This window comes from Semicossyphus pulcher, unplaced genomic scaffold (assembly GCF_022749685.1).
Source record: "Semicossyphus pulcher isolate SPU_LCO1_2020_fin unplaced genomic scaffold, fSemPul1.0.p SCAF_11, whole genome shotgun sequence".
Classification (NCBI taxonomy): domain Eukaryota; kingdom Metazoa; phylum Chordata; class Actinopteri; order Labriformes; family Labridae; genus Semicossyphus; species Semicossyphus pulcher.
The window spans coordinates 24,840,431-24,857,037 of record NW_027211615.1 but is presented as its reverse complement, the minus strand read 5'-3'; the positions used below and the strand labels follow the sequence as shown (position 1 = coordinate 24,857,037).

At 41.2% G+C, this 16,607-nt stretch overlaps 1 protein-coding gene across 1 annotated transcript in view; it reads right to left on the bottom strand.

Moving 5' to 3' along the window:
* Window positions 1–6,727: 6,727 nt before the first annotated feature.
* LOC138585340 (kinesin-like protein KIF3C) overlaps window positions 6,728–16,607 on the bottom strand; it is a 31,532-nt gene continuing 21,652 nt past the window's right edge. Inside the window, exons 3-8 of the mRNA XM_069657641.1 lie at window positions 16,269–16,391; window positions 13,888–14,006; window positions 13,352–13,468; window positions 11,516–11,624; window positions 10,026–10,150; window positions 6,728–8,980 (exon numbers count right to left, since the gene is read on the bottom strand). Of these exons, the coding sequence (XP_069513742.1) occupies window positions 8,893–8,980; window positions 10,026–10,150; window positions 11,516–11,624; window positions 13,352–13,468; window positions 13,888–14,006; window positions 16,269–16,391 (681 nt within the window). The 3' untranslated portion in view covers window positions 6,728–8,892. The remainder of the gene's footprint in view (window positions 8,981–10,025; window positions 10,151–11,515; window positions 11,625–13,351; window positions 13,469–13,887; window positions 14,007–16,268; window positions 16,392–16,607) is intronic.

Below are 16,607 nucleotides of genomic sequence, written 5' to 3'. Positions count from 1 at the left end.
AATCGGAATTACAGTGCATGACGAGTATGAGAAAGGTAGAAAGCAAGTCGACCAGTGAATGTACAAGAGTTTAGAGTATAAAGAAGAAGAAAAAGACATGCATTAATGGGGAGATGTCAGAGCGAGGGGGCTGCACATGGACATGCACCCCAAGCTGTTGCCTTGCTCAGGGGTACCTCGACAGAGCCCAAAAGAACCGGCACCTCTCCAGCTACCAGCCCCAATGCCATGGTTGGTCCATCCTCTGGTCCCTATAGACAGAGCTACCTTTTACCCCAAACTGCAAAGATGAGGCACAACATTTGTTTTAAGTGTAGCTACTATAGTAAGAGTAGCAATACAACTGTGTAGAAATACTCCTTCATAAACAACAAGGAAAAATTAGCCACATTAATGGTACTAATTGTGCAAAATGGCTCATTTGCATTGTGCAAAATACATTTTATAAAATTTTATGATATTGTTGCATTCATGTGTAAGCATCACTAAAATGTTGCAGTTGGTTGATTCAGCGTAATAAATAATCATGCTTCAAAATAATCCTAATGATAATCATCACTATAATACAATCGTCTCTGTTGATAATAGTTTTTGTTAATAATCTGAATCTGCAAATGACACAAGCTTTAAAATAAATGTACCTACTTGAGTAAATGTACTTGCAACCATTGATGATTAAGAGGAGTTGGTTAAGATCAGCTGAAGTAATAGAAATCCTTCTAAGCTGTGTGACTGTCATTTCACCAGCAGGGGGAGCTGCAGAATCAGAGAACAGAAGCGTTCGGCTTTTAGGCTGTAAATGACTGACTTCTTCTGCAATGGAAAAATTATTTGATTTTTGTTACTTTTTCTCCCCAAGTCTGCATTTTTACTGTGTAATTTGTACTATGTTTCCTTTGTCTCCTCAATACTGTCCATCAATAAATGTATTGCATTTTATATAACAATAACAATTAGATGATCAATCAATCAAATTTTATTTGTATAGCGTCAAATCATAACCAGAGTTATCTCGAGACACTTTACAAAAGAGCAGGTCTAGACCGGCTCTTTGTTATGTTATTTAAAGAGGGGCCCGACATGAATCACCATGAGTAGCACTTAGCGATATTCGGCACATTGGCAAGGAAAAACTTGAGCACCACTTACCTCACTGTCAGTAACAAAAATAAACATTAAAACAAACTACTTTTCAGACATGAAGCCATCTTTTGTACACACATAAATCCAAAACACATAACAAATAAGGATGATTTATTATCCTTGCATCTTAATTTAACCATGTCCAAGGTTTCCATTCAAGAATATTCCTTCCTCTTCTTCATCATCTGATAAATCAAAACATTTCACAAAGGCAGCAAGCGGTCCCCATATCGTTTCCCTTTTCTCATATGTGTCACTTTCTGTGAAGGAAAGATGTCAGCATTTGCCAAACCCAGTGTGTAACACTTGGTCTGTTGATCGTGTTCCAATATATTGCAATTGCTCTTTTTACATGCAGGAGACACATATCTATGATTATCTGTTTACTTTTTGTAAACTAGTGTTTTTGGGGGGTAAAGCCCTAAAATAAAAAGCTCAGGATCCATTGAAACATCTTTGGAAATCTTTTTTCTTTTGCTTTTTTAACCTCTTCCCAGAATGTTCTACTCTTACTGTACTGCCAAACACAATGGAATAGTGTCCTCATCTCCTCAGTGCAATACTTCTTTTATAAGTACATTTTTAGTGTGTTTGCTTTGCTACTGTTAAATAAATGAGTGATCTCTCGATTCAGGCTGCAGGCAAAACACTGTACAGGGTGTGCTGGTCAGGTATCTTTGGTGACACCACCAAAGAGCTTGTAACAAAATATTCAAGACCTTCCTAAAGATATTCCCTGATTAGGTGTTTGCTTCATGAGAAAACCTCTGTCTGAATCCTCCCATACAGTAAGACTGAGATTTAAAGACATATTCATTGTCATCAAACCATGCAGAGGCCCTCATGCAGCCTGAAAATATATCCACATTTCACAGCTTTATTTACAGTTCAGTCTGTAACCACCACTGCAGACGTTCATCCATTCATAAGTCGGCTTCATTAAATTTACAGTGAAAGTTTAGTTACATTACAGCTGTGTCTGACACGGACAATGATGTTTTCACTCCGTGTGACCTAAATCAATTCTTCTGCCCCAATTAACGCCAGCCTAAATTATGTTGAACGTGTACATTAAATGAGGGGGAAAAGAGGGCAAACTTTAACAATTTAACAGCATCACTGGGTCATGAGGAAGCTCAACGCTGGGATTAAATGTTTTGCCCGGCAACAACACTTTCAACAGCATTAAGAACTATCTGAGAGGAAGATTTTAACCTCGTGTTTGATGAGTTAGAAGGCACTCGAATACGACATAATCAAGACAGCTGTCGAGGGATATGAAAGCCAGACTCATTGAAGAATCCTTGACCGAATCTCACCATTTTTGTCACCAGGTAGATTAAATCCATGAGGCCTTAAAGACACAGCAGACTGCTGGAAATGTCAATACCCATTTTAACCAAAATACTTTTTATGATTTATTTCTATTAAATTAAGTTTTCCAGTACTGAACAGCAATGAGTGGTATGAACCAAGCAAATTAAATTATCTTAACATAAAAGCACCAAATATGAACAGATTGTGTTTTATCATGTACAAAATGTAATAAATACTATGTTGATTAACTGTAATCTAGATATAAATCTGTGTGATATGGACAGATTATTTGTGGTCAAACTTGAGGGGAAGTTAAACACGCAACACAATAACCTGGCAACTCAAAGGAGAGCTTAGTTTAGGTCAAAGAAATAGTTGATTTCAGTGCCCTGGAGCTCAAAGGACTTGTAGTGACTAAGCCCCTAGCTTTAGCCGCTACTGGTTGCTAATGGGTCCGACTTAGTTTACGTGTGCTCGTATTTCAAAAAGGTTTCCATTACGTAATGTTTATTGTCCATTACATTGCACGTTCACGTATGTTCCCAAACCAAACTAAATAATCTTGCCAACGTAGAAAAACCGACAAAACCAAGACACAATAAAAAACAATATACCTCTGCCCATTAGCCACAGCTGTGCTCTCAGGACATTAACTTAAATAACCTTTAGCCAAACTGGCCTCGAATTACGCCCCCTGGTGCCCGGAGGAACAATAAAAACAAATAATACATGGCTCCTACGGGACATACTGTATTTTATTGGTGAAATCGAGCAGTATTCCCTCTGGATTTGAGCATAATGTAACATGAGGATGTTCCCCTCCTCTTACAGCAGAGGGCAGCATCAGCCCAGTCAGTACACCCGGTGATCGTCGGCCTTCGTGCTGCTGTTCAACACTACTGCTCCTCTAACACCAAACCAAACACACTTTTCCTGCTGGAATAAGCGTGCAGCACTGCAGTCTTCAAATCTAATAAAAACGTGGAACCTACTCTAAACTGGGTGACCCATAAATTCATAACAGAGAACACACGATGGTAGATGATTGGTTACTGGGTCTGATCAGAGCTGAGGGACGTTTAAATTATTTAAATGGTATGACAGGATTCTCTATTGTGAATAATTCTATATTCTTAAATTATACTGGAAATATTAACTGGGCTCAGTCTATGTTTAATTTTGTTAGTAATCTGGTGTTAACTTGGAGTGAGGCTGAATTGAACATGTACTCGTACCGTCCTAATAAAGCTGCTCTCTGCTCATTAAACATTAAATACAGACAGGCAGGGGGTGAGCAAGAGAGCTCTGTCATGTCTGTAAGTCAGCTGCTGATAACACTCACACTGTATCAGTGAATTTATAGATGTGTGTGTTTGTGTGTGTGTCACTTATAAGTCATCCCAAGACCTGATTGTGTCATGGGTGAGTGTTGCTCATGAATCACAGATCCAATACCTGCAAGACAACTTAGTGTGTGTGTGTGTGTGTGTGTGTGAGAGACTGACTGGTAAAATGACTCACAGTATATTTATATCTTTTTTTACTGTAATTAATTTAAACCTCTCTGTCAAACATGCCCATCCAGGAGATAATGAGATACACAGACTAAAGGCAACATATAAACTACACCTATTTTTACTGGCATCATTTCACTTCCCTCAAAATATGTACATATTATAACAGCAATATCCACCATAATAACTTGTTTAATCATACAAGGCCTCTATATGTGGAAGCTAGAACTCCTAATGAATTAAAACATTATTAATAATCAATAAATTAATGTTAAGGGAACTCATTTAATTGATATTAGGCTAATCAGAGTATGTTTAGCTACTTGCAGCTTCTTAAATCAGAGGATTTGCCGCTTACTTGTGTTTTATATCAATCTAAAATAAAACCAGTGTTTTTAAAAGAACAGAGAGTGAGAGAGAAATTATAAATAACTTGTAGTTTGCTGTAATCATGCAGAATTTTGGTGCATGTATGAAATGAAAGAGAGATAAATGAGGTACTCTACTTTGTCATAACATTGCCTGATGTGTAATTCATAACTTTCTGCCTAAGATGCTATTTTTGGGGCTGGTTAATGTGTTGTATTTTATAATTGTAGGCATCCATTCATTATCTATAGCCTACCGCTTATCCTGTTCAGGGTAGTTGGGGAGCTGGAGCCTATCCCAGCTGTCATTGGGCGAGAGGCGGGGGTTACACCCTGGACTGATCACATAGAGACAGACAACCTTTCACGCTCACACCTACGGGATTGTAGAGTCACAAATTAACGAGCATGTCTTTGGACTGTGGGAGGAAGCTGGAGTACTCAGAGGGAACCCACGCACGCACGGGAAGAACACGCAGAAAGGCCCGCTACGTCTGAACCAGGTTTGGAACTAGGAATTTTGTGTGTACGCCTGTTAGCGCGTCTGTGGTGTGATTATACTCTGATTTTGTATGATAAATTTAGCAGGTAATGTCGACCACAGGAGGAATATCTTTCACTCTAATGACACTAATGGGGGCAATCTCTCTCTCTCTCTCTCTCTCTCTCTCTCTCTCTCACACACACACTCACATGCACAATAACCTTACACACATCTATTGATCAAAGGTACTAAAACATGTCTAATCAACCAGCAGGCGCCTGTGACAGTGTCTTTATTAGATTTTTTTTGTCAGCCAGACGTGAGCTCAGCTCGTCTGGCCCACCATGTTACATACATACATACATATAGATACACAACCCCCCCCACCCCCCAAACGCACACACACATACACCCCTCCCGACACCTTTTACTGGCAAGTTACCATGGAAACAGGCTGAGTATTCACCTCCTCCACTTCCTGGTTCCATCCCCCATCCTCCTCCATCGGCATCCTCCACCTCCCCACCCCCACAGCCCTCTCCCTCTCTCTCTCTCACACACGCACTCACACATTTGTACAATATTTTACAACCCTGACACAGATGGGAAACACACACTGATGTTATTGACCGACTATTATGACAAAAATATTTATACATGAACACGTTTAGAGCCGACAAAGCCGCTTCTTTCTGATCAGTCTTTAGCTCCAAATTAATTCAAACCAATCACGTCCATCCTGGCATCACCGTCTGCCCTATTTTTAGACCATCATTCATGATATCTTGAGGCAGTGGAAACGACTGATGCTGCCTTTAAGAGAGAGAATAAACAGCACACTGTAATAAATATTTGAAGAAGCTGCTTTTAGTTTTGTAGACAGTTTTTTAAAAATGTCTGACTCAATTTGAATAAATTTACCTGATCATTTAAGACCTAAAATGTGGCCCGATAGACATCTTACACCTCAAAACACAAATAAATGTAATAAATATATCTATTCTCTAGTACACTTCCATCCTTAATGTGTGTTTCATTTCATTTAAGGCATATTTTATTGTATTTTAACCACGATTACACAGCTATGATTGACATTTTCATGAAGCGTTGGACCATTCAAAGCCACATTTTCCTTCAAATAACAAACTGGGTCAACTATGAACCCAGTAACTGATGACTAAACACCCTCAGTGTGCATGTGTTACCGGCTGAGACGGTTAAAGAAGTAGGTTACCACAGATGTTAAATTCACTGACTGAATGCCGGTGCCGGTTTATTTGACTGATTATTGGAATATAAGTAGGCAACTGTGGGTGTTGAGAATGAGTGTGAACAGAGCCGTATAGCTTTGCTGCTTTTATCTGTTATATTTTTGTACATTGAACATATTTTGGTTCAGGCTGTTGGTCATATATTTAAGATGTCACCTTGGGACGATTTCAATCGAAAAATTTTCTCTTCTTTACTTTTCATTCATAGTGACAATAACCATTAATTCAGTCTTAGAATAAACATGTTTCAGTAATTTTAAAGTTATAATCTCGAAGATCTCAGTTTCATTCTATTTGGAGGCACCTTATCGCGATAAACGGTAATTGCGGGAGCACACTTCCCAGATATCCAGACAGTGCTGCCTGTGTGACGTCCACGGTTGGCTAGACTGTTTGCTTCATCTGAGCGTCAAGTTTGTTTCTTTTTCTTTGGATTTTCACTTATTGTTGAAGTTGTATCTGTAGTCATCCATCTTTTCTTTGTTTGTTCAGCAATAGAGATTACTGTTTACTCGCAACACTTGCAGAGACCGGAAAAGCAGCCGCTTAGCTCCGCCTACCCTCTCTGGCAGACTGACCACTGACCTGCTGGCTGATGGAAAATATGTCACTAACTGGGCGCCACAGACACCCAGTCTGTAATACTGCAAATGCAAAGGCTTTCATCAGCGGGCCATAGGCTCAATCACCGTTGTGTTACCTCATTCGACGATAGACAGTGACTTAACAGACATTTATTTAACTGAAAATCTTCGAGATTATATCTTTAACAGTGTGTTCATAACAAATATGAAGCAAATTTCTCTCACTAGGACGCAAATATGAGTCGGTACAAGCTGAAATATTTCAACTTGGTCCAAAAAATGTTGCGCAAAAGCCTGTAAGCCGTAGAGGTTCTCCTGACGACGCTGAGAACCATAAGGATATTGTCTCTACCTTCTGGCCCCTGAAGCTTTACGATCAAATGTCTTTACTGTTCTGAGACAGAACAAAAAGGAGAGGGCATCGAGAAAAAAACTTGAACAAATACGGCCATTGGGGTATTTGTGGATCAGTTCACAATTGTGATGTTTCCCCTCTCGGTCAGCGTTAGTTTTAGATAAGTACACAGTCAAGTATTTGTTCAAACCCACAAATAGTCTTATATTCGACAACACTGGTGCTTACTTGGTTCATAGTGAAGTATGGGCAACTGATAGCTGACACTTTCAGAAACTACCATGTAGTTAGATGGTTTCGTCTAAGCACTCTAACACACACCTTTAAAAGGGTCCAGAGCTTACATCTTAGTTAAAGGGTTTCATTGTCATGTATCAATAATCAAATAAATTGATAACATTCAGCACATTGGAAAGAAACACTATTAAAGGTCCGCTGTGCACTCTCTCACACCCTGCAGGGGGTTCATCTGTAACCGGATCTGTGGCATCAATAATACAGAGATAATTAGTCTGCCTGACCCCCTCAGTGTGCTCCTCTTAACCTCCCGCAGGTAAAGAACCCACTGACACTAAACTGTGCACACCTGACTGCACAACGCTGTCCAGACAACAGGCCAGGGAGTGAGCTAAACTTCAACTTTAACAGACTTTAAGCAGGTGTACTGAAGTCAAGTTGGACGTACAGTATATTGAGAATTAGCCTTGAACCTGCAGCACTCATAACGACCAGCAGGGGGCGACCGTACTGGTTGAAAAAGATGTCTATGAGAAAATCAGCCTACTTCTCGCTTGATTTAACACCTCAGTAAACATTTTCATAATGTGTTTATGGTCTCAATGGCTAGTTTGAAGTCTTCCTCAGTACAGCATGATGTTATTTTTGTAAGTTATGGTCCCATTTAGAGTCAAATAAACAATAAAGCAGGGAAAAGTTCAACAACCACAAAGACCTCAAAACTGCCTAGATGGGCGTTCTAGCTTAGCAACATTTTGCTTAAACCCTGCTTTTCAAGAGCAAAAAATTAGCATCCAAATTAATATAATAGATGCACTATGCTAACCAAGCTAGCACTAGCATTAGCAGATACGTTAGCATTTGCTGCTCTCCAGCTCCACCCTCTCTCGTCCATATATGGTCACTCCTGGCTCCAAAAAACAGAGATGGTGAACACCAAAATGCAACTTCATAGATGTCGTTTGCAAATCAATTGGTGGAAAGATGGTGGCTACAATCTCTTTTTGCTTTTCATTTAGATTGTGCGGAGGGACGGAGGAATAATGGGAGACAACAGGTGTGATAAAGGTCATCATTCAGGCTTCTGAGCACCTCGTCTGACCAACATCATAAACTCATCTCTCTGAATTAACTTCTGTCTCCTTTTTTACGCAGAAAACAGACCAAACCTGCGCAGAAAATTACCTTTAAATACATGAAATATCTACACGGGTATCTTACAGGCGATTCAAGCTGTGTTGGTCACAATTAGAAACACAAACAGGCAATCATACAGCCCTGTATACACACACACACACACACACACACACACGGGACAGTCTGGTTCAAGCCAGTTGTTAAAGGATGATCCGAGGCTCATGCAGGGAAGAAGAAGAAGTCCTGGTGGGTCTTTACATCCGAGGAACAAAAGAAATCAGTGTTTTACAGAGTTTCTGAGGTCGATTATGTCATTAAGTTTCCTTGTTTATTTCCTTTTAATGCAGTCTTTCATCTCCAAGGAGTCAGCAGAGTCTGTGGTGAGTGTTCCCAGCTGTAGGCCTCTTTCAGAAGTCTTTTAGAAGAACAAACAGAAGAAGAATAAAATAAATAACAATAAAAAAAAACCCTTCACTAAAGCTCTACTGAGCTGCCATGGGTGTGGCAGCGTGACACGACGACAGGGAGACATTAGAGGAAGAGGAGGCGATGGATTTTGGGGGCTGACACCTGCAGAAAAAAAGAAAGAGTATGATTAGTATTAAAATGAGCATCGTGTACAATCTCTGCCTTTACATACAATTTAGACACAGGTTAACAAGATTATCCGGTAACATTGAGATTATGTTCTTCTGAGCAAATGACAGATCAGATTAGGACCGCCTACAGAGGGAGTGGCTAATCCTGAGTAATCCCATTTAGAGATGCAGTGACTCTAAACCTTTTACTCTAGTCAGACACGGGCCAGTTACTGCAGGTTTCTTCCCAGCAAAATAAAGTCTTATTTGTAGATGAAAACACGGTTACTGACAACAACCAATAATACAAATCAGAATTAAGGTATTTCATTACAAAAAATCTGGTTTATACCGATACAAATGTTAATATTTGAGAGTAAAAAAGATATGATTTTATAAGTTGCTATTACGGTTGCTATTAAGCAGTTGCTTTTCCGCTCTCTGCAAGTGTTGCGAGTAAACAGTAATTTACTATGGCTGAACAAACAAAGAAAAGATGGATGACTACAGATACAACTTCAAAAATAAGAGAAAAAGAAACAAATTTGACGCTCAGATGAAGGCAAAGTAAAAAGGAAAACGACCGTCAGCCAGGAAAATCAAGGAAACAACTGGAGCCAACTGTGGACGTCACACATGCAACACTGTCTGGATATCTGGGAAGTGTGCTCCTGCAAGTACCGTTTATCTGACAGATATCTCTAAATTGCTGGGTTGAACATATATATATATATATGCTAAAGCAGAATAACAAAGTTAAACGTGTCTGTGAAGGTTCTCAGTCATCCAGGTCATGGTAATTTGAAGCTAAACGCAAAAGAGCATCCGGACTTGATTGAAAAGTTTCACAAACAAAACAAATGATTTGTATTGTAAATAAAGAAAAATAAGGTAAAACCATCTCTATCTACTACAATTAGTACTTGCAGATCTGCCACATTAAGCAGCAGTACAGTGTGTGTGATAAGTCAGTACTAGAGGATAATATCAGCCTGCTGTTGCATCATCATCATCTGGTTCGGGGGGTTCAGGCTCACCAGGAGCGAGACTTGCGGACGCCTCTGTCCTTGGTGGGCGAGCTGTCCACAGAGTGACTTTGGTGATCGAGTGAGGCGGTGTTTGGAGGAGTCATGTCGAGCTCCAGAAACATGATGTTCTCCGCCTGCACACACACACACACACACACACACACACACACACACACACACACACACACATGAAGTGAGCTCTGGTAAATTGAAGTGTATCTCACTATGATTTAATTTGACTTTGCCCTCCAGTGAAGGTTCACTCACAGGTGTTTCTCACAGTTTCTCACAGCTTTTCTCACACCTTACACCAGTGTTGGCTCATCACTTAAGTGCTATCATACAACCACCGGGCATGTAGGTGAACATTTAAAACCATTTATTGTCTCGGATTATCGTCAGTTTAGGTCCTCTAGCAGTTTGGGTTCAAAAAAGAGCACAGAGAAGCTTCTCTGAGCCGGCTCCTCAGCTTGGCTAATCCTGTCTTTCTCTCTTAAATCTCATCTTAAACCCCCTTTTCACAGTTTAATATGCTTTTTACCTCATGTAGCTGTTTTAATGCTGTTTATTCTCCTAATTCTGGAAATTACTTGGTGCGTGTTGCTTAAAAAATGCTACAAAACCCGTATTATATACTTTTGCGAAGTGATAGAATTGTTTAATCCTCATTTTTGTTGTGCAAAGCAATACTTCTGTTTAAAGAGGAGGGAATCATGCTGTTTCACATTTTAAGACATATAATGTTACAGTGTTGGATGTCCAAGTTTCAAATCTGTAGGTCAAAGCGTGTTGGAGTAATCCCCAGGCTTCTCAGCTCCAGTCTGCATGCTGCTGTGAATGCCAGGTTTCACACAGTTTTTTCTACACGAAGCCTGCTGAGAGCTGGCCAATCAGAAGAAAGCAGGCTTGTAGGGGCGGGGTTTCTTAAAGGGACAGTGCTGACTGAGTCGTTTCAGGCAGAGGCTGTATGAGGGCCTGCACAGAGCACCAGTGTGAGAAACATGATGCCTTTTTTTAACTATAAATTATCTTTTGAGTATGAAATACCCCCTGCGGTAAATAGACATAAAGATTTCAGCCCTTTAACCCTACAATGAGTCGTTTTTTGATATTCAGAAGCTAATTTTGGTTTTTTATTCCTTTGATTATTTTCTGTATTTGCACTAGAAGTGTTGGCTTTTGCCTTTATTGGATAGGACAGCTGAAGAGAGACAGGAAATGTGGGGAGGAGAGAGTGGGGGATGACATGCAATCAGTGCGTTGAGGTGTGTAGCCTCTGCATATGGGGCGCCAGCTCTACCAACCGAGCTAAACCAGCGCTTATATTTTCAATATAAGAAATGTTTTATTGCTACAGCTCACAACCACATACAGCCAGTTTTATAATTAGACATTAGTGCCAGGTTTGTTCTCAGGAAGTCGATGTTCCTTCTTTACAGCAGTTACAGGGACACTACAAAACCACTCAAACACCCACACACACCCACACGCACACTTACCCTGTATCTGGAGTTAGTTCCCATCTTTATGGCAACCCTGGCGAACTGGCTGATGGGTCGTTTGTATCCGACTGCAGATGCCGGCCTTTTCTTCATCTGTGAGGATTTACTGAAGAGAGAGAGGGAGCGAGAGAGAGAGAGCAAGGGGGGCGATCAAATAGAAATCAATGACATAAAGGCCAGAAGGCATCTTCATGAAGCTCCAGCTGAAAGAGACAGGATCTAGCTTTTCTCTCCAGTGCTGAATGACGCCACATAGCTATTTAAAAAGGCTTTAACCCTCTCAGTGCCGGCAGGGGACTATTTCAGGCTTGCACACAAACCGTTCGGTTCATCTCACTGAAGGTCTTGTTCCTTTGGACAGTATGAACTATCTTGCTCGCTCGTCTGTTATTGTGGCAATCTGCACATTTGAGCATCAAAGTTTGGTTTAAAGCTTTAAAGACTTTACTGATGCACACTTAGGGTTTGACACTTGATCTTTCCGAAGTCCAAAATCTGGTTTGATTTGAGTAAAACTAGAGTGTATTACTTCATTATCTTTGGCCTAAGCTTTTGCAACCCAGGCTCTTCAATCTGCGTGATTAACACTATAAATTGCATGCAGGAGATACACTGCATTTCAAGCATTTAAAGTGTGAATTAATTTTACGAGATGTGCAGATGCACGAAAGGACAAAGTCAGCAGAGCTTCTTTTTTGTAGTAACAGTAACAAACACATTAAAGTTGTGAAACAGTTGGGCTTGGATTGGGTTTAGGCAATTTAACTTGTTTGTTAGGTTTAGGAAAAGATATGGGGTTAAAACAGATACTGAATCATAATAATCTAAGTAATATTGTTACATAACTTTTAAAAAGTCAAGAATTTTGGCTTTCTACAAGACACCACTGCTGTCTTCAGGGTAAAACTCCTGTGTTTGTTTGATCTATCCCTCCATCCCTGAGCTCCTCCCTGTGTGGACTCTGCTGCCTTTTACACCCCAGCACCAGACATTTTATTCTCCATGACATTCACGTCTATAATGACCCTCCATCTTTGCACAATTATATTAAGTAGAGACTGAATGCCATTAAATGCCACACAGAAAATCCACTCAGACATTGCCATGTTATTCATGCGTCATTTGGGGAGACCGGACTGGATGTACAGTATATGTTAGTTGTAAAGCAGTAAGCTTGTAGTTTCTTTCAATTTCACCAAATCCTCACAGATATCCTCGATTAGTCCTGAGATAATCTCTTACACCTGACACCTTCGGAACTGTAATAAAATCTATATATAAGTTATAATAAATATTTAATGCATAATCCTTAATTTTGGCTGACCTACACACGGGTCTGTATGTGACTGACTGACTGTACTTTCACAGCCGTAGAGAGAGAGAGTTGCGACATTGCAATGCTGACGCGACTCTCTGTTTATACGGCTCTGGATATTTTGTTCGGGGGAGTAGGCGGGGCTGCTTGCCGCTGTCCTCACCTACGTGCACCTGCTTTCAAACACGTTGCCATCGGCCTCATACAGACAGTCCATGTAACACATCGCCCAACAAAGTGCACATTGACCTGATGCGGTCAGCCACATACTAGGTTTTGACCTCGCCCTGTTCAAAGAGCCTTGGTAAGACTTTCAGCGGATGACAGATGAAGGTAGGACAAACTGAAAAGGCGGTGGAGGACGAAAGGAAACAGAAAAGAAAAGAACAGCTAATGACACAAAGGGCAGGAAGGTCAAAAGGTCATGAACCCTGACTCTAATTAAACACATTTCTAGTCCATTAAGTTCTCCCGATGGCCCAGATGGGAATAACCCGACATCTGAAACCCACACTGACCTTTCAGCAGCAACAAGAGGCTGAAACTTCCACTGATCCTCCTCGGGGTCAAAGGTCAGCCTGTTCATGATCTTATTCTTCTCCTCTGGAGGGATGAAGTTCTCTATGATCAGATACCTGAACATGAGAAATGCACAGGTTCAGTGTGAGATCATGTTAGACACAAATATATGAGAGAGGTTTATGTTTACTTTTGTCTTTGCTTTTCACACTTTGTCTCTGGATCTTAATAAAATAACAATGAATCAAACTGTAGTTCATGTTTTTGATCTTTCTATTTTAGTTTAATTGTAGTAGGCTCATTTTTGTACTTTTGCCACATGTTTCTGTGAAAATTAAATATATATATTGCGGTTTATCATGTTTGCAAGAAAGGCTGATCCACGAGGCACAGATTGTTCCTCCCTCAGCCTCTCTCAGTGTTTCGAAGAATAAAATTCCTACGAAGCATGTATGTTTTTAATGAGAGAGCTCTCCATGTTAGCTGAACCATCCGGGCTTATTTGCTGACTCTTCTGCTTGTTTGTTTCACTCACTTGAACTTGAGCTCTCTCGTGAGCTCATTCTGAGTTTGTTCCAGCTCCTGCCGGCTCCTCACGTGCTCGTCGTTCACGTCCTGGATCTCCGCTTTGATGCACTGCAGCTTGGCGTACAGCTACGAGGAGCGAGAAAGAGAGAGAGAGAAACAAACACAGAGGGTGAGGAGGGGCAGTGCAGCCGCTGATGAACTGGTCTCCAGCTCGCTGCGGCTCGGTTGCCCATAGCATCAGCAGTGGAGGCTCCGGTGTCTGGAGGAATGGGGCACCAATAGGAGCGCGTCAACATGGCAGCTCTCCCTCTCTCTGCAGCTCGTTCCTCCTCTTCTCGTCCTGCGCTCTCGAGCTTTCACACTGTTTACTGTTTGTCTGAGCCCAGGGAGGACTGAATGGACTTTAAACAAGTGGGCTAATCCTGACTTTAGCCTGAAAGATGACACTGCAGTTCCAGTTCTTGCAGCTTGAATTTAGGAGGAGAAAACTGTACGATGTGTGGCATCTTTTAAGCACACAAAAGGGACACACAACTTAATACTACTACTTAAGTAACACTCTAACTTTGCCCATGAAATGCACAAAAACAGAAAACTACAATATCATCTAATTTAACTTAAGCTGGCTTTGCAGTTGTCGTAAAAGGCTAATCAAAGTCCTGATGTTCAGTGAGTTCATGTGTGAAATCACTGTGGTAAAAGTAGACGGGTGTATTAGACACGATCAGGCCACATTGTGATTTAATTATGTCCCCCACATTAACAGTGTTCCCATTCTGTTATTCACTGATGGACAAGGTCAAGGTCTTATGATCTTTAACTCACTGTTCTAGAGAGTGATTCTAACGGCCGTCGAAGCAACAACTTCAAAAGTATGTGGAAATCCAGTGCCGGTTTAGCTCAGCGGTTAAATCGGTGACCATATACAGAAGCTACCGTCCTCAATGCGGCGGCCCCGGTTTCAACTCCCGCCCTCGGCCTTTTGCCATGTGTGTCATCCCCACTCTCTCTTTTACCATTTCCGCCACTATCCAGTGTCCTCTCTCTAAAATAAAGGCATAAAAAGCCCTAAAAATTATATATATATAAAAAAGTGGAAATCCAAAGAAAAAGAAACAAACTCGACGCTCAGATGAAGCAAACAGTCTAAAAAGGAAAGCGATCGTCAGCAAGGAAAATCAAGAGTTACAACAGGAGCCAACCGTGGACGTCACACATGCAGCACTGTCTGGATATCTGGGAAGCTCCTGCAATTACCATTTATCGCCATAGGTGGCGCCAGAGAGAACAAAACTGAGATCTTCAAGATGACCACTTTAACTGGTACGCGTTCTTCTTCTTTCCTTTGCCGTTCTTCTTGCTGGTACGTTATGGCCACACACACAGCTAGTTAAATAGTGTGCAAACATACAAGGACAAACTCATAAATAACGCAACTCCCTCGCACTACAAGAGCTAAAAAACTCCACACACTATTTTAACTGTTGTTAAAGAGAAATCAGTCCCTACATAATATCTCTGTAGCCCTGAGCTGAAGCAAACATGCTACTTTCAGAAGCTACGTTGCTACACTGTGACCCCCTAATGCAAAACTATATGTCTGACTTTTTCAACCGTTTAGTTTTTCACCTTTTTTTCACAGTACACAAGCTTGTTAACAGTCGGACATTTCAAAGGTGTCTGATCTTCACATGCTGATCTTTCAGAGCCTGTAAAACCACAGTATGAAAACCTTTTAATGCTTCTTCTTTTCCTCAGAGACTCGGCACCATGCAGTGAGAGGAGGGAGTGGATGTCACACGTGCCGCGTTAAAGGCCATCATGGGAGCAAAGATCAGAACAGGATCATTAGTCACATTGTCATCCACACTCACACAATGGGAGGTTTTGGCGTTAGTCCTGCTGGCCGTGCAACGGATTCGGGAAGCGAGAAGAGCAGGGAGGGAGAGGAGTGCTGTTTTAGGGTTTTGCACTGAGGGATTTAGGATGTGAGTTACGGAGGGATCCTGAGCGATTTCACGAGGAAGGGGGGAACAGACTGAGAGGGTTAGCATGGAGAGCGTGAAGAGGCCAAAGTAAAGTGTGAAGGAGGGAGAGGAAGGTCCGGGAAAGAGGAGGGGACGGCAGGACAAACCTTTAAGTACTGAGATTTAAGTGTGTGTCCGGACGGTTCGTGTGTCCGAGGCAGGGGGTCAATAGCATCCGGGTCAGGGGTCAAAGGGGTCAAAGGGGTAAAAAGGGATATACTGACATTAGGAACAAAAAACGGAAGCTGTATATCTGTGTCTGTAAAAAACAAAACATTAGCATGTCTTTATTCTTCTCTGGATATAAATGTCTGCATGCCTGCGTGATGATGTGTCGACGCAGCATCTGTGCATCTTGTACCTTCTTGAGTTTCTTGGTCTTGGCCTCCACTTCCTGTTGCAGAGAAGTGAAAGTCTCTCTCAGCTCCAGCGTCTCCTCGTCCTGGGCCAGCACCTGCTGCTGAATCTCCCGCTCGCTCCGAGACTGAAAACAATCATTAGAAAAGTCTGTTCAACAGCATCTGCTTCCGTGTTGCTTTCCCGTGCATTTTTTTCCATTGCATTAAGTAGGTTAGTTGGGCGGCTGCTTTTCTTTGATTTCAAAGCAGGATTACTGTAGCTTAAGTTAACATTGTGCAGCTTCAGAATGTAGGGGGAGTGTACAAAAATATAATAAGGCCAAATATCACTTTGTAACGGC